At 58.9% G+C, this 18,028-nt stretch overlaps 5 protein-coding genes across 7 annotated transcripts in view; 4 read left to right on the top strand and 1 right to left on the bottom strand.

Moving 5' to 3' along the window:
* Positions 1 to 776: 776 nt before the first annotated feature.
* Positions 777 to 2,844, top strand: LOC115613902 (neuronal PAS domain-containing protein 4-like). Its single transcript, XM_030499958.1, has 5 exons — positions 777 to 1,011; positions 1,133 to 1,352; positions 1,867 to 2,272; positions 2,388 to 2,493; positions 2,600 to 2,844. Exons 2-5 carry the CDS (start codon positions 1,252 to 1,254, stop codon positions 2,842 to 2,844), a joined length of 858 nt encoding a protein of 285 aa, XP_030355818.1. The 5' UTR covers positions 777 to 1,011; positions 1,133 to 1,251.
* A 65-nt stretch (positions 2,845 to 2,909) lies between these two features.
* On the top strand, positions 2,910 to 4,117 carry LOC115613610 (neuronal PAS domain-containing protein 4-like). The gene is made up of 3 exons (XM_030499285.1): positions 2,910 to 3,186; positions 3,609 to 3,744; positions 3,820 to 4,117. Exons 1-3 carry the CDS (start codon positions 3,114 to 3,116, stop codon positions 4,100 to 4,102), a joined length of 492 nt encoding a protein of 163 aa, XP_030355145.1. The 5' UTR covers positions 2,910 to 3,113; the 3' UTR covers positions 4,103 to 4,117.
* A 1,758-nt stretch (positions 4,118 to 5,875) lies between these two features.
* On the top strand, positions 5,876 to 11,039 carry RRP36 (ribosomal RNA processing 36). Its single transcript, XM_030499283.1, has 6 exons — positions 5,876 to 6,972; positions 8,388 to 8,454; positions 9,288 to 9,392; positions 9,509 to 9,583; positions 9,691 to 9,808; positions 10,040 to 11,039. The coding sequence occupies exons 1-6, from the start codon at positions 6,842 to 6,844 to the stop codon at positions 10,177 to 10,179; spliced, it is 636 nt and encodes a 211-aa protein (XP_030355143.1). The 5' UTR covers positions 5,876 to 6,841; the 3' UTR covers positions 10,180 to 11,039.
* Positions 11,040 to 13,002: 1,963 nt separating this feature from the next.
* LOC115613607 (transmembrane protein 121-like) lies at positions 13,003 to 16,296 on the bottom strand. The gene is made up of 2 exons (XM_030499282.1): positions 15,908 to 16,296; positions 13,003 to 14,801 (listed from the first exon to the last, which is right to left on the bottom strand). The coding sequence occupies exon 2, from the start codon at positions 14,536 to 14,538 to the stop codon at positions 13,549 to 13,551; it is 990 nt and encodes a 329-aa protein (XP_030355142.1). The 5' UTR covers positions 14,539 to 14,801; positions 15,908 to 16,296; the 3' UTR covers positions 13,003 to 13,548.
* A 1,200-nt stretch (positions 16,297 to 17,496) lies between these two features.
* Positions 17,497 to 18,028, top strand: part of LOC115613600 (phosphofurin acidic cluster sorting protein 1-like) — a 43,180-nt gene continuing 42,648 nt past the window's right edge. For all 3 annotated transcript variants that reach the window (XM_030499266.1, XM_030499268.1, XM_030499269.1), the window contains exon 1: positions 17,497 to 17,830. In XM_030499266.1, the coding sequence (XP_030355126.1) occupies positions 17,610 to 17,830 (221 nt within the window). In that variant the 5' untranslated portion in view covers positions 17,497 to 17,609. The remainder of the gene's footprint in view (positions 17,831 to 18,028) is intronic.

Below are 18,028 nucleotides of genomic sequence, written 5' to 3'. Positions count from 1 at the left end.
ATGTCTCCTGCACTGAGGGGTGGCAGGTAGCCACGGCCAGGAGCTGCTCCTCCAGCAGCACAGAGTGGCAGAGGTGCCTGTGCTCCTCAGCCCGTGGCAGGGGGCCAGCGCAGGTGCAATGCAGCAGCCTGGGGTGGCGTGAGAGCAGTGGAAACCCCATGGCAAGAGAACAGATGCACCACAAGTGTGACAAGAGCTTGTTCTTCATGTACTGGCACCACTTTCCTGCAGTGGGTGATGAACAGCAATGGCAGGGCTGGGGCCCTGAGTGGAGCCAGGGTGTGCTGACAGCACACAGGTCACCTGGGGGAGCATCTCCCATGTGTTGTACAGCAGCTCCTGCTCAACTAGCTGCCTCAGCCACAGGCTTGCTCTCAAGCTGTGCATGAAATGGTGCAGGGTTTTTGCCCTTCTCCAGCACTGAAGCACCAAGCTTGCTCTCCTTGTAGGGTGTCAGGCACCAGGAACACTCAGGGACCAGGCAGGCTCGCTGTGCTGGGCAGCATGGTACTGAGGTGGTGCTCCTAGCTCTGTCCATGAATGGCTGTCACTGGGGAAAATCAATCTCTGGGGTGCTGAGTGAAGACAACAGGCTCAGCACCCCATGGCAGCTGTCTCTCGGGAGACTTTTGGTGGGGAGAAGGCTTCTCTGGGAAGAATAGAAGGGGCTCACCAGGGAAAGGGTCCCAGGCACCACTCCGAGGGTTCTCTCAGGTTCAGGAGTGCTGTGGCCCTGACCTCCCTCTGCCAGGACCCTGCTGCAGACCTGGGGATGGGCACTGCTCACTGCTCCAGGTGTCTCTGGTGCGTTTCCTTGTTGTATCAGCTCCCTTTCGCAGCACCAGCTCAGTCATGAGTGATGCTGGAGAGCTGCTGCTGGGCGGCCATGGGCCCTCAGCTTCTCATGGACATTCTGCTGGGCTGGCAACAACTGGGGCAGGAGCTGGGCGGATGTGTGCCCCGCAGGGAGATCCCTGCTACCTTCATCAGCACCCCCTCCTGAGAGGCCAGGTTTGCTTAAAGACCCTGGCTTCCTTTTATTGCTTCCCCTCTCAGATTGCAGTGCCTGCCAGGGCTATTTTTAGCAGGCTGCCTTCTAAAAATAGCCCCGGGCTGTTTGGGGTTGCGTCAGGAGAGGTAACACTGCACACCCCAGGAGGGTACAAAAGGAGGCTGGGAGGGAGCAGCAGGGTCAGCAGGTTCGGAGGCAGCCAGAGGCGAAGGAGAGAGCAGCATCCCAGTGCCAGCAGCATGACCATCTTCTGCAGCCACTGCCACAGGCCGCTGCAGGCAGAGACGAGCTGCCTGCCCAGGAGGGGCAAGCAGGTGCCCAGCGCCTCCAAGCCATTCAGGTGAGCTTCCTCCCTCCCACAGGGCTTCTAGCTGGGACAGCCCCGACCTGCTTGCACAGTGTCCCATGGCCTTTGCAAGGGGCTGGCACCAGCCTGGGAGAGCAGGGTTGCATAGAGAGGCAGCGCAGGAGCTTGGAGTGGCAGGGGGATTCCAGGTGGTTGAGAGTGAAGGCAGATGTGATGGGCTCACATTCTGGCCCTGGATGCAGTTTCCATCTTTGCAGGGATTTGTGGGGAGGTCGCACCACTTGGGCTCTCCCCAAAGCACAGGCCATTGTCCAACCTGGTCCCTAGCAAGAGGGGCACCAGCCAGACCTGCAGCATGTCCCACTGGGTAGCTGTGAGCACCTCTGCCTGCTCCCCTTGGACTGAAACACTCCCAAGAGTTTGCTGTCCCAGAGGCAGCTGCCATGGGCACCAAGCAGCTCCATTCACGTTCCCAAGCTCACAGTTCTCCCCATGCAGCCTGTCAGGGAATGCTGTCCCTCTCCCTTCCCAACGGCTGGCTTTGCAGGTCAACCAAGAGCGCCTCCAAGGCCCGCCGGGACCAGATCAACATGGAGCTGCAGGCGCTGCGCTCCCTGCTGCCCATCTCCGCACGGGAGAAGGAGCGGCTCTCCTACCTCCACACAATGGCCCTGGTGTGCCTCCAGCTGCGGGGGGCTCAGCTCTTCCCTCCAGGTACCCACAGCACCGCTGCACCCCACATAAGCTTGGCTCTGCGTGAGGCACTGCTCCTGCTCCACTGCAACAGCGCTTCACGCTGTGATCCATTCCCTGCAGACCCCCCTCCTCCTGCAGGACCAGCCCTCGGCACAGAGCTGCTCTCCCTGCTCCCAGGGTTCCTGCTGGTGCTCTCAGCCGATGGCAAGCTGGTCTATGTCTCAGAGAACGTGGCTCAGGTCCTGGGCCTCTCCATGGTAAGGCCTGCCCACTGTGGTCACTGTCCCCATGTACCTGTCCTGGTGCCTTTACTGTGTGCCTGTGGCTCCACAGAGCACACACAGACCACAACAGCAGCCCCTCTTTTGTCAGGTGGAGCTGCTTGCCCAGGGGGACACGGTCTTTGACATCCTAGACCAGCAAGCCCATGAGGATGTGCGCAAGAAGCTCCTCCTCGCCCAGGAGGAGCCGGGCAGGGGTAAGGGAGGCCTCAGCTGGCACCTCACAGATGCTGTTGCCCTGCTCCGGCCCTTCAGCACTGCCAGGGCCAGCGAGGGAGCCCTGCCCGGTTTGTTTCCCTGCAGAAGTCACGTTTGTGTGTGAGATGCGCACGTCCAAGGCCTTTCAGCTGCAACACGGGGGGAACCGGGCCGTGGCGGTGCACGGGCGCTTCACAGCCTTGCGCTGGCCGCCCTCCCGCTCCACTGCAGCCTTCCTGGCCCTCTGCACCCCGGTGAGGCGGCTGCCTGCGGACGCTGGCTCCCAGGATGAGCTGTTCCAGAGCACACACAGCCTAGACATGACGTTCATTGATGCCACAGAGAGGTGAGGCTGCTCACGCCACAGCCCCAGCTGCACATCCCAGGCAGCAAGGACCGTCTCCCTTCAGCAGCCCTCTGTGTGTGAGGCTTTCCCAGATACTGCCCAAGCCTCTTCCCTCCCTCGTTTGCACCTCATTCCTGTAGCCCTGTTGTTTTGCTCTCTCCTCCATCTTGCAAGCTGCTCCTTGCTGACATGGTGCAGACCCTGCACTGAGTCCCCCTTCCCCTTGTCTTCCCCAGTGTCACCTACCACCTGGGCTACGACAGGGAGGAGCTGATGGGTCAGTCGTGGTACAGCCTCCTGCACCCCGAGGATGCTGACCTGGCAGCCTCCCAGCACAGGGCTGTGGGTGAGTGTCAGCCTGGGAACACGTGTATTTTCCTGTGGCTACCCCGAAACCTGGCTGTCCAGGACAGCAGAAACAGAGGGACCTTAGTCCTGCCTGCTGTGGCTTCCTGCTCCGAAAAGGATGAAGCAGGGAATCAGTAACACACCCCATACACTGTATAAGGTCACAGGTAGCTTTCATGCTTGGGGACGTGGGCACCCTGCTTTGTGCCTCAGTGCAGAGAGGAGGGACAAGCCTGCCCGAGCCCTAGCTTTTGGGAGGGCAGGGCTGTTACAGACCTGACTCCACCGCCTGTGGCTTCCGTCCCGCTGGGGCCGCAGCAGCGGCTGCCTGCAGCCCCCCCGCGCACCGCGGGGGCCACAGGCAGCACTGCCGCGAGGCCGCCGTGCCCGGCGCAGGCTAACGCAGCCGCTCGCCCGCAGCACTCGGGGCCGGCGCCGCAGCAGACACCGCGGTGCTGCGCGTCCTGCGCAGGGACCGCACCTGGGCCTGGCTCCACGTGTCAGCGCGGCGGGACGGCGGGGGCCGCGCCATCGCTTGCACCGGCCGCTGCCTCAGGTGAGGGCTGGGGCGGGAGGAGGGCAGCGCGGGGCCGCGCCCCCCGGGCCGCCCCTCACCGCGTGTCCGCCGCAGGGAGGAGGAGGCGGCCTATCTGCGCGCCCGGCAGCACCGCCGCACGCCCCGCACCGCGGCCCCGCCGCCTGCCGCCGCCCCGCCGTGCCGGGAGCTCAGCCTGCTGGCCGCTCAGCTCCGCGCCCTGGCTGACAGCCTCTCGCCGCCCGCCGCCGCTGCGGCCTGGCCCGAACCCGAGGCCTACCCGCCGGCCGCGGCGCCGGCCTGTCTCCTAGGCAACGGGCTGGAGGGGGCGTGGCCTGAAGCCGCGCACGCGCGCTACGCGCCCTGCCTCCACCAATAAACGCCTTTCCCCACCTGCGCGGCGCTGAGTTACTCGTGCAGCGCCACTTCCGGTTCCGCGTGTGGTTGCCGCCCGCAGTGGGGATGCGCCGGCGGGGCGCGGTGGGGCGCGGTGGGAGCGGGGCCGGGGCCGGGGCCGGGGCCGGGGCGGAGCAGGAGCAGGAGCTCCTCGCGGGGCTGGAGGCGGCGGACAGCGACAGCGATGGCGGCAGCGACAGCAGCGATGACGGCGGGAGCCCGCCGGGGGAGGAGGCGGCGGGGGCCGGCGGCACAGGTGAGGGCTGCCCAGCTCCGGCAGTGCCCAGCCCCGGGCGTGCTGACCCCCGTTGGGGGCGCTGGGCTCAACGGGGCGGCTGCGGTCCCTAGCGCGACCCGCGTGCAGCGCATCTCCCAGCGCGGTCGGGCTGTCACCACCTCCCGTGCGGTGGGAAGCGGCTTGGTGCCTTCCCTCGTTCCGGCGCTTTCATCCCGGTGGTGGTTAGCGTCTTTTGGCGGATGTTTGGCCTGGGTGGGTGAGGGCACCGATGACACCAAGGTGGCTGGGAGTGGGGGTCTGCTGGAGGGGTCTGCACAGGCTGGATCGATGGGCTGCGGCCAGTGGTGTGAGGTTCAACAAGGCAAAGTGCCGGGTCCTGCCCTTGGGCTACACCAACCCCCTGCAACGCTCCAGGCTTGGGGCAGAGTGGCTGGAAAACTGCTCGGTGGAAAAGGACGCAGGGGTGATGACTGATGGCCGTTTCGTCTTGTCCCATCCTTTGTTCCTTTGGAGAAGAGACCAGCCACCTTCTGGCTCCTTTTCAGGCATTTGTAGAGAGCGATAAGGTCCCCCCTGAGCCTTCTCCAGACTAAACCCCTCCAGGTCCCTCAGCCGTTCCTCATCACACTTGTGCTCCAGGCCCTGCACCAGGTTAGATGTAAGGAAGAAGTTCTTTACAGTGAGGGTGGTGAAGCACTGGAATGGGTTGCCCAAGGAAGTTGTGGATGCTCCATCCCTGGCAGTGTTCAAGACCAGGTTGGACAGAGCCTTGGGCGACATGGTTTAGTGTGAGGTGTCCCTGCCCATGGCAGGGGGGTTGGAACAAAATGATCTTAAGGTCCTTTCCAGCCCAAACCAGCCTGTGATTGCCCTTCTCCAGCCCCGCTCCAGCTCCTCAATGTTTCTGTTGCATGCAGGGCCCAGAACTGAACACAGGGTTCAAGGTGCAGCCTCACCAGTGCCCAGTGCAGGGGGATGATCACTGCCCTGGCCCTGCTGCCATACTGGTGCTGATACAGGCCAGGATGCTGTTGGCTTCTTGGCTGCTGCTTGGCTCATGTTCAGATCCGTCAATCAGCACCCCCAGGTCCTTTTCCAGTGGGCAGCTTTCCAGTCACCCTTCTCCAAGCCTGGAGCATTTCTCTGACATCTTGTAAGCCTTTGCTATTTTAAGGATATTGTTTTGGAACTGCAGCCAATTGGAGTATTGTGGTGAAAGTGACCGTATCTTATCTGTCTCCATGAAATGCCAGAGTAACTTCCACATCATTCTTCCTTCCCTTTAATGCTTTCTTTGCCCCTTTTGACTGTCCTTGCTCAGAGTCTTTCATTTGTCTGTGTGGTGATGCTTTGAGCATCCAGTGATAATTGAATATTGCCCTCTCCAGTGATTAATTGCTCTGTACCCCATCATCTTGTATAATTAGTGTGGATTTTTCTTGTAGTGCAGCAGCCTAAAGCTGTCTGCACTGAATTTGAACAGCACAGTGGCAGATGCTTTTGTTTATGTCCTAGAATTTGTTTGCCAGATACACAGTGTTCCCTTAAGCCTCCCCAGAGGATTAACGGGCTTTGACAGAGCAGGGTTCCTGGGTGCTCAGAGAAAGGAAAAAGAAAACATTTCTTGAGGCAGCACTTGGATATCCTCATTACATTTACTGGGTGATTCGGGTAGATTCTGAAGCAGAAAGTCTTGGTGGTTGCCAGGTTGAGAGTGACTGGGAGGATGAGTCCGTGCTCGGAGCCAGTGCGACTGACCTCGCGTTGCTTCCTGTATTTGGCAGCAGATGTGGGCAGAGCACACAGAAAGCTGTGTCGTAGGGCAGTGCACTGGGTTTGCATGGCAAGGGTTTGGTAGCAGGGGGGCTACAGGGGGGGCTTCTATAAGAAGATGCCAGAAGCTTCCCTCATGTCCCATTAGTTCAGCCTTGGCCAAGGGCTTTATTAGAGATGGTGGTAGCACCCCTGTGATAACATTAGAGGGCAGGAGCACCTCTGTTATGAGACAGGCTGAGAGAGCTGGGCTGGTTCAGCCTGGAGAAGAGAAGGCTCCTTAAGGGGAGACCTTAGAGCAGCTTCCAGTGCCTAAAGGGGCCCACAAGAAATCTGGAGAGGGGCTTCTGACAAGGGCCTGTAGGGACAGGACAAGGGGGAATGGCTTTAATCTGACAGAGGAAGACTTAGATGAGACATTAGGCAGAAGTTCTTCCCTGTGAGGGTGCTGAGGCGCTGGCACAGGGTGCCCAGAGAAGCTGTGGCTGCCCCATCCCTGGCAGTGTTCAAGGCCAGGCTGGACACAGGGGCTTGGAGCAATCTGCTCTAGTGGAAGGTGTCCCTGCCCGTGGCAGGGGGTTGGAACTGGATGGGCTTTAAGGTGCCTTCCAACCCAAACCAGCCTGGGATTCTATGAATTAGGGGGTGGGGAGTGCCTTGGGAATCTGTTCAGTTCAGGTGTCTCCTCACTGTCTTCCAGATCTCTCTCACATGTCTTTTGAGGAACTGCTGCAGGTGCAGAACAACTCAAGAACAAGTGTGTACAAGCAGGTGACCAGAGGGAAGAAAACTGCCAAACCTACCAAAGCTACAGTGAAGCAGCAGCAACAAGGCAAAAAGGGGTAAAGAAGTGGTTCTGTGGTCGGAAAATTGCCTGTGTGTTCTCTGCACTGCAGAAGTTATGCTGGGAGCTCTTTGCTGTGTTGCCATTGCCTTGGAGCCGGTGTAGATCTCCTTTAATGTGCTACACGATAACATGTTTCACTATAGTGTTTCATTTGGGAATGCTCTGTTGCTGTTTCAGAGGTCTTAATATCCTGTCCTGTTCAAATCCCCCACCTGTTACTTGATAGTTAAATCAGCACTCAGTTTCTTTGCACCCTATGTGTTAAGGCTCTTTTAACTGACGCGTGCTATGCTTGAGTTAAAATATATATATCTCTGAAGCTATGTAATAGTGCTTTACTTGTATTCCCTGGGCCCTGCATTGTTACTTGCTGTTTTCTAATCCCCTTCCAGCCTATCATCATTTTCTGCCTGGCTCCTGCTGGCTGGTGAGTTGTAGGGACAGCTACTTGTTCTGGAATTTCATTCCTCCTTCTGTGGCTTGTCTGTGTTGACACCTTCCCACTCCCCCAGCATTCATCATCACAGACTCTTCCCTGTATTCAACACAACACAAACTATCAGATCCAGATCTTTTCATGGTGCTCCACAGGCCCTCACTGGTAACAACTGTTATACCATTACTCTTTGTATGCTCTCCTTAGCTGGTTTTCAGTCCTTAGAGTTGTATCTAAGTGATTTGAACATTTTCCTTGGTTACGCTGGCATTCCCTAACCTATTTCTGAATCTCTGCTGAATACATGTTTCTTTTGCTGTAAACAGTTGATTAGAATAATGGTTCTGCTCTATCTTTTACCCAGGTCTGGGGGCTTTTGAGTAGTGCAGCATCTTCACGCAGTGTCTTTCTTTCTGCCACACAGTTTGTATAATCCTGTTTTTATTTAATTCCCCTAATCCTTTAAGTGGTGCATTGCTGTAAGTCCCACATGCTGTTTGTCTCATGGTTTTGTTCTGGAAGTGAGCTGCTTAGAAAAAGAACTGCAGGGAAATGCCCTGGAATTGAGCTGGCTTCAGCTTTGTCCTGTCTCTGTAACTACCAGATCAGTGCAGAAATTCCCAACTCTGTTCTCACTTTACAGTGTATTAGTCAGGAGTGGATGAGTTGGTAGGCCAGGAATAGAAGAGGGTTGTTGCATCATGAATGAACATATGGAGAGGGAGAGGAATAATCGTGTGGCACATTTACCAATGGGGTGGTGTTATAGATCAGTTAAGATCATTTGGTTGTAGTTGCCTTATCTGGTTCTTGACCAAGACACCTCTCTGTAGGTATGGTGAACATTGAGTGAGAGTCTGCGGTTCTGGCACTGTGCAGTAATGTTCTCCTGAGGGTCCGGCTGACCTCCTGACATGTTACCTGTGCCTCATTCTGTCCTCTGCTGCTCTTAAGTACACTTTTCTCTTTTTCAGGCCGTTGGAGATGTCTGCCAAGAAACCTGTACCTTTCCTGCGCCAGGTCATCTCTGTTAGAAAGAAGGTGAGTGCTCCCCCTGTCCAGGTGGGGAGCTGACTTCCCTCAGTGATGCTGATAGGGCACAGACATGGTAGTGGGGCTGCTGAAGGTGACACAGGCTGTTTCTGGAGAGACAGGGCTTGGACAGCTCTGTGGTGTGTGCAGGCAGTGCTAGTGTTTCTCTGGGTACCAGAGCAGGGCAGGTGCTCTCTGTATAACCTGCTGCCCTGCGGGATGTACAACTAGTGGACACCTAGTTTGGGACCCAAGTGTGTCTAGAAGATGTAAGGGCTGCCACCAGTGACAGTTGCACTGCAAACTATGGTCATTGTTCAGTACTAATCACCCTTGAAGTTCAAATGTCCATCTAGTGTCTAATCTGAATATAACTTGATTTATCATTGCTGGATTATCTTAAATTCCACCATCAGAGGTCTCTTTTTGTGTTTCTCTTTTGTATGACCTGACCCAGGTAATCTGTGAAAACCTAGATAGGTTTGAATTCCCAAATCCATCACCTTGACAACACATGTTCAGCCAGCTCTTGGTCTGGGAGTTGCAGGCGTTTGGAGGCAGCACCCCAGTTGCTGTTCCTTGAATTGGCTGCTCCTGGGTGGTGGAGTTGCACGTGGAAATGCCTTTTGCTTGGCAGGCTGGATGCAGGTGTGGTTGACTTGGTGAGGGACCGCCACCCGATTGCTGGACTCGGTCTTTGCCAACTGCAGATGTTATCAATGGTGGTGCATGATATTGCTCGTACAAGCAAAGGCAAGGTCTGATCCATGGAAGGACAGTGAGCAGGCTGTTAACAGGATAATTCTGGCCACAAGTCTTACTTTTGCCTTCCCTGCCTTCAGGTCCGCAGAGACCCTCGATTTGATGACCTGTCTGGAGAGTATAAGCCTGAAATATTTATGAAGACTTACAGCTTCCTGGACAGCATCAAGAAGCAGGAGAAAGAGGTGATGCTGTGTGCCTGTCCTTGGCCAGAAAAGCCTTGCTTTGGCAGGGGCAGCTTCTGCCTTTCGCAGTGGAGGTGGCAGCAGGCAGTGATCCAGCTTTCTGCTCTTTTCTTCAGATGATTCAGAAGCAGCTGAAAAAATGCCGGAACGTGGAGCAGAAAGAGAAACTCCAGCAGCTCCTGAACCGCATGGTGAGTTCAGTGCAGCCTTTCCTCTCCTGTGAGGCAACGCACTAGAGGAGAGGGTGTGTGACCTGCGGTCTGCCTAGATGCTGACAGAGGCCATCCTTTCTGTGCAGACACAGCAAGAACAGGCACAGCAAAAACAGCAGAAGTTGAGGGAGAGGGAGCTGTCTTGGAAGAGACAACAGAGGGAATTGGCCAAGCAGGGAAAGAAACCCTTCTTCCTAAAGAAATGTAAGTACTCAGTGTGAACATGCTGCAGGAAGACCTAGAGGGAGTACTGCTGACAGGACTTCCAGCACTGGAATTGAGTTGTCCTTAATACTGCACAGAGATGTAGAGGGATTGTTCTAGCACTGGTACTCAAGGGACAAGCTGGGGAGGGAGAAGTGAGGAAGGGCTGGTCTGTAAAGGTGATTCAGGCTTCAGTTTAAAGTCTAAAACCTTGCTCCCTCTTATTTACAGCTGAGATGAAGAAATTGGAGCTAGCCGAGAAGTATGCGGAGCTGAAGAGAAGTGGGAAGCTGGAAAGCTTCCTGAACAAGAAGAGGAAGAGGAATGCCATCAAAGACAAGCGTCGCCTGCCCTCGCAGAAGAACTTGTGACTGCTGGACAGACGTGCTCTTCTCCGGCACTGGGACTCACTCTGCCCAGGCCTGGCCCTCTTCCCAGTACCTGTCTATCACTGCACACTGCTGATGTAAGGCAGCAGAGCGGAGTCTGAGCTAAAGAAAATAGTGCTTTTTGTAGGTGAAATGTCCTCTTCACTGTGGTTTACACCACACCTGGGTGGTGACAAGTCTGTCATGCAGGAGCACTTGTCACTGAGAGCTGTCCCCATCCGTGCACCCATCTCTTCCTGTAGCTGTGAGAGCACAAGCCCCACACTGCGTTGCTGCCTCTACTTCCAGGTTTTATCATTCACCGCCTGAGGTGGGAAAGGCTCTTGGGCAGGAGGGCGCTGGCTCAGAGCAGGGCTGGCACTGACTTCAGGCCAGGTTGCCCAGGGTTTCCTCAGTTGTGTCTGGGAAAATCCAAGGACAGATGCTACCACCTCTCTTGGCCTCTGCTCCACTGCTTCAAGTTCTCAAGATGCAGACTTTGTTTAACCCTTATCTAGGAAACCTGCCTGTTTTTTAGTCCCTAATCATTGTCTTGTTCTCAGGGGAGTGCTTCCATCTTCTCTTGTCATAGGTCTTGGGGGTGAGTGAAAAAGGGATCTGTTAGATCTCCCTAAAGCCCAAGGGTAAATAAACCCTCTTCCCTCAGCCTTTCCTTGCAGTGCTCCTGCCTCTGATAACTTTCACATCCTCAAATGGAGTCAGCCCAGAGCACCAACATCTGTCTTCTGGGGGAGCAGCCAGGATGCAGTGTCTGGATGTAGTCTCACAAGTGCAGTGTAGGAAATAAAACACCTCTCTTTGCCTTTATTCCTGGCAGCAGTGCCAGTGCAGGCAAAAGTGAACCTCTGGGAGTTAATGCCTCTCTCTCCAACTTATATTTGAGCACCAGCTCTCTTGTTTCTCCTCACTCATTGTCCCCATCTCCTGTAGCTGTGCTGACAAGGAGGTGTGGATGTGACCCAGACAAGCTGACAGGTCAGTGCATGTGCTCGGTGAGTGGCTCAGCTCTGCAGGGCAGAGTGCTCCTGGGCACAGCTGTGCTGTGGGGAGCCTGCAAAAAGGCCTTGTGATGAGCAAGAGATGGAATGATGAGCAATTCCATCACACCCACCCAAGGGTGCTGCTGAAGCATCTGCATTTCCTGTGGGTGCGGCAAGATCTGCTCTGGTGACGGGTTTTGGTGTGACTTGGGCAAGGCAGGAGAAATGGGACATACCAGCGTGGCTAGAGACCACATGGGGATCCTCAGCTGCCTGTTACCTGTGTGTGGCTTACTGCTTTGGGCTGTGGCTGGCTGCTCTTTCCTCTTCTTGCCTCATGATGTGGCATGCAGAGCCTGCAGCAGCCTTGTGCTTTCACAGGAGAGTTTGGTGGCGGCACCGAAGCCCAAGGCTATCCTGACCCCTTTGTGGCATTGATCTGCTGTTTTCTGCTCTCATGTTTTAATCCAAAGCTGAACAAACCTCCACCTGTACTTTAATGCAAGAAGGGAAGAAGACGTGGACCTGGACAGGCTGGAGGTGGCTCACCCGTGTGTCACAGCTGCCATGGCCTTGCCGAGAGGCCATGTGGGAGCAGCATTCCTGAGTACATGTGTACTGATCCCTGCTGGTAGGTCCTGCCCAGCTGGGAACAGACCTAGTGTGCCCCCAAAGCAGTCCTGCCTTCCCTTCCTGCTCCTCTGGATCAAATGTCTCTGTCCTGCAAGGACGATCACCCACTTCTGTTCAACACCTCAGTGGTGAGGAGCGAGCCCACTGGCCTGTCTGTGCCTGCCAGCTCCTGGGCCCATAGCCTGCAGCAGGGGAAGCCCTGGGGCAGTGCCCAGCTCAACCAGTGCTGTGGTGGCACTGGGGCAGGTGCAGCGGGTCCAGAGAAGGGCAACGGAGCTGGTGCAGGGCCTGGAGCACAAGTGGGATGAGGAACGGCTGAGGGACCTGGGGGGGTTTAGTCTGGAGAAGAGAAAGCTCAGGGGGGACCTTATCGCTCTCTACAACTGCCTGACAGGAGGATGGAGCCAGGAGGAAGAAGACAGGTCAACAGGAAATGGCCTCAAGCTGCACCAGGGGAGGTTTAGACTGGATATTGAGAACAATTCCTTCCCGAGGGCAGTCAGGCATTGGAACAGGCTGCCCAGGGCAGTGGTGGAGTCACCGTCCCTGGAAGTGTTCACAAACCATGTAGACGAGCCCCTCAGTGACATGGGTTAGTGGTGGCCTTGGCAGTGCTGGGGAACGGTTGGACTGGATGATCTTGAAGGTCTTTTCCAACCCAGCTGATTCTATGGTTCTGTGATTCTATGCTTCAAGCATTTCCAGAGAGATCTCAACTGCCAGGGAAGCTGCTCTTCCCTGCGGCCTCCCATCATAAGGAGTCAGTTGGGTTATCATACTAATTTCTAATGCTGTCCTGGCTGTGTGTACTGACCTACCCTGGTGTCCCCCCAGGTGGAGTGTGGGGACATGCTTTGGTGGTCGCTAGGGAGGGCAGCCATTGGGCATGGCTGGCACCACTTACTGTAACTGCATCTGGGTGCACAGGCAGTGATGGCTGATAAAGCTTCTACCCCTACCCCCCAGTGCCACCCTCAAAGCCCACCAGACTCTCACAAGGACCTCTCTTCTCCCAGCTGCTGGCCAAGACTAATGGCTTCAAACCCAGGTGCCTGGGATGCTCTCCCCGGGTCACTGAATGAGGCTCTGTGCCCCAGATGTGCTCTGCAGCTGGACATGCCATCGCCTGAGACACAGGTACCACAGGAGCCAGGGGACCTGCCCACCAACAGGGACACACATAGGACAAGGCTGCAGGGCTCAGGTCTTTTATTGCAAAGAAGGAGATATGAAAAAGGACAGTCCCCCCTCGGGCCCCCCAGGCCTGGAGCTGGCTGAGAGGGGTGATGGGCAGGGGGAGGCCCAGGCCTTGCTTCCCCAGCACCAGGAGCAGGCTGTCACCAAGCACAGAGCTGGAGCTGGGGACAACCACAACCTGCAGTGCCCCTGTGCAACCCCCAGTCTGAGCCCTGCCTGGCCAGAGGGCATGGGGAGCACTTGGGGGGGAACCCAGCACAGGACAGGGCTGCTTGGCTCCAGCCAGGCACAGCAGGCAGACCTGGCCTCATCCTCCTCTATTCTGCCCATCTCGCTCAGTGGGTGCTGGGGTCCTGAGCTGCTCTGCAGCCGTACGGAGTTGCTGCAGGGGCCCCTCACCATGCGACCCCTGAGGACCAGAGCAGCTTTGCCCAGGGAGGGAGGGAGCAGGGCCACTGCCCTCTGTCCAGGCAGGAAGCTCAGCGGCCCGCCCCAGGCCCGCGGGTATGGCAGTGTCCAGGCTGTGGTCCCTGCTGGCTCGTCACGTGTTGTCCTGGGCCAGCTCTTCGGGGCAGGCCGGCTGGTCCCGCGCCTTGTGCAGCCCCGGGGAGGGCTGGGCCTGGGAGCTGTGCTGCGGGGCCTGCTCCGGCCCGGGGGGCGCGTGGTGCTGGTGCTGCTGGTACTGCACGAACGTGCAGACCTTCAGCCCGATGGCCAGCAAGTTCTTGCCCATGAAGATGCTGGAGACACGGGCGTCCCTGAAGAAAAGCATGTTGCTGCCTCGGATGAAGATGGTGGTAATGTTGACAGTGAGCATGCTCAGCATGGGGTACAGCATCATCCGGTGAGGCATGATGCCAATCCCTTGCATGCTGATTTCGCAGAGGGACACGCAAGGGAGGACCAGGAGCAAGATGTAGCAGTAGAAGAACATAATGCCCTCAGCCCAGAGTGGCAGCCCCTTCTTCTGGGGCTCCCACAGGTTAGCCTGGATGTCCAGCACGTCCAGCATGTCCACAATGACCCAGAAGAGGCGGTTGCGGAGATCTTCCTTCTTCTTGAATGTCCTGACGTACTCCATGTGTTCTGTGGCCACCAACAACATGTAGAGGGCTGGGATGCAGATGGAGAGCAGCAAGGTCAGCGCTTTGCGGGCTATGAGGTCCAGGCTTTTCCGGTCAGCTTTATAGTTCTGGTATACAAAGTAGACTTTGATTTCCAGAACGAAGACATACAGGAACCAGAGGATCATGGCATAGCCTCTCTTGGCTGTCTTTACCTCTGCCCCAACCCAGATGGCCACGTAGCGGAGCACCAGCAGGAAGCACACGTCACCCACTGCCACCATGACACAGATGCTCAGCTTCCTGGAGCCCTGGCTCTGCTCCACTAGGTAGGCATCCATGAGGACGAGGCTGGTCATGATGAGCACCGTGGAGAGGCAGATGTGGGGCTTGCTGACAGGTGGTGGGGGAACCATCCTGCACAGAGGAATAGGCAGGGCCATCAGGGAGTTGTTGGCGTTCCCCATCACCACTCTTGGGACCCCCTCTCCCAAACAGCTGTGGATGGCTGAAAGAAGGTGGGAAGCATCACAGACTCTTCTCCCATGCTATGTGCCTGGTTTGTTCCAAAGCCACGGACTCCCAGCCGAAATGCTCCCATAGCTCCTGACCCAGCCATTCTGGTGGCACACGCTGGCTAAACCCCAGCTCCCAGGCTGCACGTGAAGATACGGTGGGGCAGGCGGGACTGCCTCTTCCAGTAGCTCATCACGCTGTTGAGCCTCTGTCACTGTGAAGGGAACATGCCTTATTTCCCATGGGATTTCCCAGCCAGTGGCACTCCCCCCCTCCCAGGCACACAAGACTGTATCTATGCTTTTAAACCAAGCAGGTCTGTAACTGCTATGAGCCAGGAGCACTCTCTCTACAGTCTTTTATTTTCAGGCACAGCACGAGGCAAAGGATTATTTTTAGCCTGGCTATCCTGTGGGATGAAAGGGAAGAAACTGGTCCAACACCTTCAGTTTCCTTCAGCTCCCCAAGAGCTCTGCTTATAGCTGTTTACCCATGCCCAGACAAACCGAAAGCAAGGAAAAGCAGCTCCAGGCCCAAGCTGCTTTGCAACAGACCCTCAATTTCAGCCAGGATGCTCAGTTTTCCCAGGCTGGGGCAGAGCAAAGCACAGTCCCCAAAAGCACCCTGCCCGCCCTGGGTGGCATCAGCTGCCTCTGATGGTGTTGGCACCGTGCTGAATGATACCTGCCTGTGCAGGGCCACGCAGTAGCCCTGGGGCACCATCGTGGTCACCCAGCATGTGGATGGAGCAAGTGCTGGGGACCAGAATGGTGGCTGCATGGTTGATGGCCACCCCTGTGAACCGACGCTCCTGGTGCTGACACCAGCAGCGCTGGCTGGGCACAAGCGACCTGAGCTCCTGCTCCGTGGCCAAGGCAGCAGGTTCCCTGCACAGCCGTGCATCCCCGGGCCCAGCAGCACCCCCGCATGCTGAGGCAGGCAGAGCAGCCAAAGCCTGCCAGGCACAGGTGCCTCTAACGGGGAAGATCTCCGAGGCTGGCACAGAGGAACCGGTGGATGTGGCACATCTGGAGTGCGCTGCACATCTGGGCGCTCTCCTGCGTTCTACCCCATGGCCTCCCCAAGCCCTACCCGACCAACGGGGCCCGGCGCGGGGCCGCGCTGTGCCCGCCGCAGCGAAGTGCTGCCCACCGCGGGCTGCAGCCCCGGCCCCGCCTGTCCGCAGCCCGCGGCCCGGCCGGGCCTGGCTGGGCCCGGGAGGGGAGGAGCGAGCCGGCGCTGCCCGCCGGCCGTGGGGCCCGGCCCGGGGAGAGGCCCTATTGCGGCCCGCAGCAACCCCCCGCCCCGGGCCGCGCTTACCTCGGGTGGGTCCCCGTGGCTCCGGGCCCGGCGCGGCATCGCTCGGCGCGCCCCGGCGGAGGCTCTTGCTGCGGCGGCGCCCGGCTCCTCCCGGCGAGCGGGCGGGGACTGCGGCGGCCCCCGCCTCACCGGAGCGCCGGCACCGCCCGCTCCGCCCCGGGCCCCTTCTGCCCGCCTCGTTCCACCGCCCCGGCCCCATCGGCTTCCGCAGCGGGGCGCATCCTACACCCCCCAGCACACAGCACCTTCATCCAACGTCCTGCACAGCCCCTCGGCCCTGCCTCGCCCGGAGCCCCCCAGGCCAGGGGAGGTTTACACTGGATATTAGGAACAATTCCTTCCCCAGAGGGCAGTCAGGCATTGGAACAGGCTGCCCAGGGCAGTGGTGGAGACACCGTCCCTGGAAGTGTTCACAAACTGTGTAGACGAGTCCCTCAGTGACATGGGTTAGTGGTGGCCTTGGCAGTGCTGGGGAACAGTTGGACTGGATGATCTTGAAGGTCCCCTTTCAGAGAAGGAATTGTTCCCTATACCCAGTCTAAACCTCCCCTGGTGCAGCTTGAGGCTGTTCCCTTTTGTCATGTCCCTTGTTCCTTGGGAGCAGAGACCAGCCCCCTCCTGGCTCCATCCTCCTGTCAGGCAGTTGTAGAGAGCGATAAGGTCCCCCCTGAGCCTTCTCTTCTCCAGACTAACCCCCCCCCAGGTCGCTCAGCCGTTCCTCTTCACACTTGTGCTCCAGGCCCTGCACCAGCTCCGTTGCCCTTCTCTGGCCCCGCTCCAGCACCTCAATGTCTCTCTTGTAATGAGGGGCCCAGAACTGAACACAGGATTCGAGGTGCAGCCTCACCAGTGCCCAGTACGGGGGGATGATCACTGCCCTGGCCCTGCTGCCACACTGTTGCTGATACAGGCCAGGATGCTGTTGGCTTCTTGGCTGCCTGGGCACAAGCTGCTCATGTTCAGCTCCATCAACCAACACCCCCAGGTCCTTTTCCCATGAGCAGTTTTCCAGCCACTCTTCCCAAGCCTGGAGCACTCCATGGGGTTGGTGCAGCCCAAGCGCAGGGCCCAGCTCTGAGCCTTGTTCAACCTCGCACCATCGCCCCCATCGCACCGACGCGGCCGCCTTGGAACCGGCCGCCCGCGACATCCGTCCGCGAGGGGGCGGTATGGCGCCCTGGCCCCGCCGCTCTGCTCCCCGCTGCCATGGCAACCCGGCGAGCAGGCCGCAGCCCGGGGCGAGCGCGCGCCCGACCGCACCCCTCACCGAGCCCGCGCGGGCCGGGGCCGCTGTGCTTTAAAGGGCTCGCGGCCACGCCCCCTCTTTCCCCCTCCCCCCCGGGGCAGCAGCGCTGTTCCCATTGGCTGGCTCCTCCCCGGCGGACGCGTCCTTTTCCTCCTTCGATTTGCTACTGGCCGCTCGGCCACCCCCTTCTCGGCCCCGATTGGCCGGTTGGCCAAGTCGCTTTCTCCCCGCTCCGATTGGCTCGTTTCCCGCCGCAGGCCGCGCCCTAGCCGTGCTCTGATTGGTCACAGGCATCCCCCCCCGCTGGGCCCTGCCGCGCTCCGGTTGGCAGCCGCGCAGCGCCGCGGGGCCCGTCCCGCCCCGCCGCGCGAGCGAGCGGGCGCGCGCGAGGCGGAGGCCGGCGCTGAGGCGGGGGGTCGGGCCGGCCCCAGCGGCGGCGGCGGCGGCGGCGGCGGGATGGCGGCGGCGGCGGCGGCGGCAGCAGCGGCCGGTGCCTTGGGCTCGGGCCCCGCCGCGGGGCCCCCGGCGGTGAGCGGCGGGGCGGCGGCGGCCGTAGCGACGACGACGACGACGGCGGCGGCGGCGGCAGCGATGGCCGGCCCCGCTCCGGTCCCGGTGCCCATGAACCTCTTCGCGACGTGGGAGATCGACCGCTCGGCGCCGAGCTGTGTGCCCAGGTGAGCCGCGCCGCCCGGGGGCTGCCCCGCTGCGTGGTGGGCGCCGCGGTGAGCCCGGGGCCGGTCGGGGCTGGGGATGGCACGGGCGGGGGAGGAGGCGGTCCCCGGTTGGCCTCCGGGACCGGCGGCGCCTGCAGCATCCCTGCCCCGCCGGGCCGAGCCGCGCCTGGGGCCGCGCCCCCCCGGTGCCGGCTGGGC

This window comes from Strigops habroptila, chromosome 10 (genome assembly GCF_004027225.2).
Source record: "Strigops habroptila isolate Jane chromosome 10, bStrHab1.2.pri, whole genome shotgun sequence".
Lineage (NCBI taxonomy): Eukaryota > Metazoa > Chordata > Aves > Psittaciformes > Psittacidae > Strigops > Strigops habroptila.
Note: the sequence above shows the minus strand (reverse complement) of the source record. Positions and strands in the feature narration are given on the sequence as shown.

Coding starts and splice junctions, on each gene's coding strand:
- LOC115613902 (XM_030499958.1), top strand. CDS start 1,252: ATGACCATCTTCTGCAGCCACTGCCACAGGCCGCTGCAGGCAGAGACG. Junction 1,353..1,866: donor AGCGCCTCCAAGCCATTCAG/GTGAGCTTCCTC, acceptor CTGGCTTTGCAG/GTCAACCAAGAGCGCCTCCA. Junction 2,494..2,599: donor CCAGGAGGAGCCGGGCAGGG/GTAAGGGAGGCC, acceptor GTTTCCCTGCAG/AAGTCACGTTTGTGTGTGAG.
- LOC115613610 (XM_030499285.1), top strand. CDS start 3,114: ATGGGTCAGTCGTGGTACAGCCTCCTGCACCCCGAGGATGCTGACCTG. Junction 3,187..3,608: donor CTCCCAGCACAGGGCTGTGG/GTGAGTGTCAGC, acceptor GCTCGCCCGCAG/CACTCGGGGCCGGCGCCGCA. Junction 3,745..3,819: donor TGCACCGGCCGCTGCCTCAG/GTGAGGGCTGGG, acceptor TGTCCGCCGCAG/GGAGGAGGAGGCGGCCTATC.
- RRP36 (XM_030499283.1), top strand. CDS start 6,842: ATGTCTTTTGAGGAACTGCTGCAGGTGCAGAACAACTCAAGAACAAGT. Junction 6,973..8,387: donor CAGCAACAAGGCAAAAAGGG/GTAAAGAAGTGG, acceptor TCTCTTTTTCAG/GCCGTTGGAGATGTCTGCCA. Junction 9,393..9,508: donor TCAAGAAGCAGGAGAAAGAG/GTGATGCTGTGT, acceptor TCTTTTCTTCAG/ATGATTCAGAAGCAGCTGAA.
- LOC115613607 (XM_030499282.1), bottom strand. CDS start 14,538: ATGGGGAACGCCAACAACTCCCTGATGGCCCTGCCTATTCCTCTGTGC.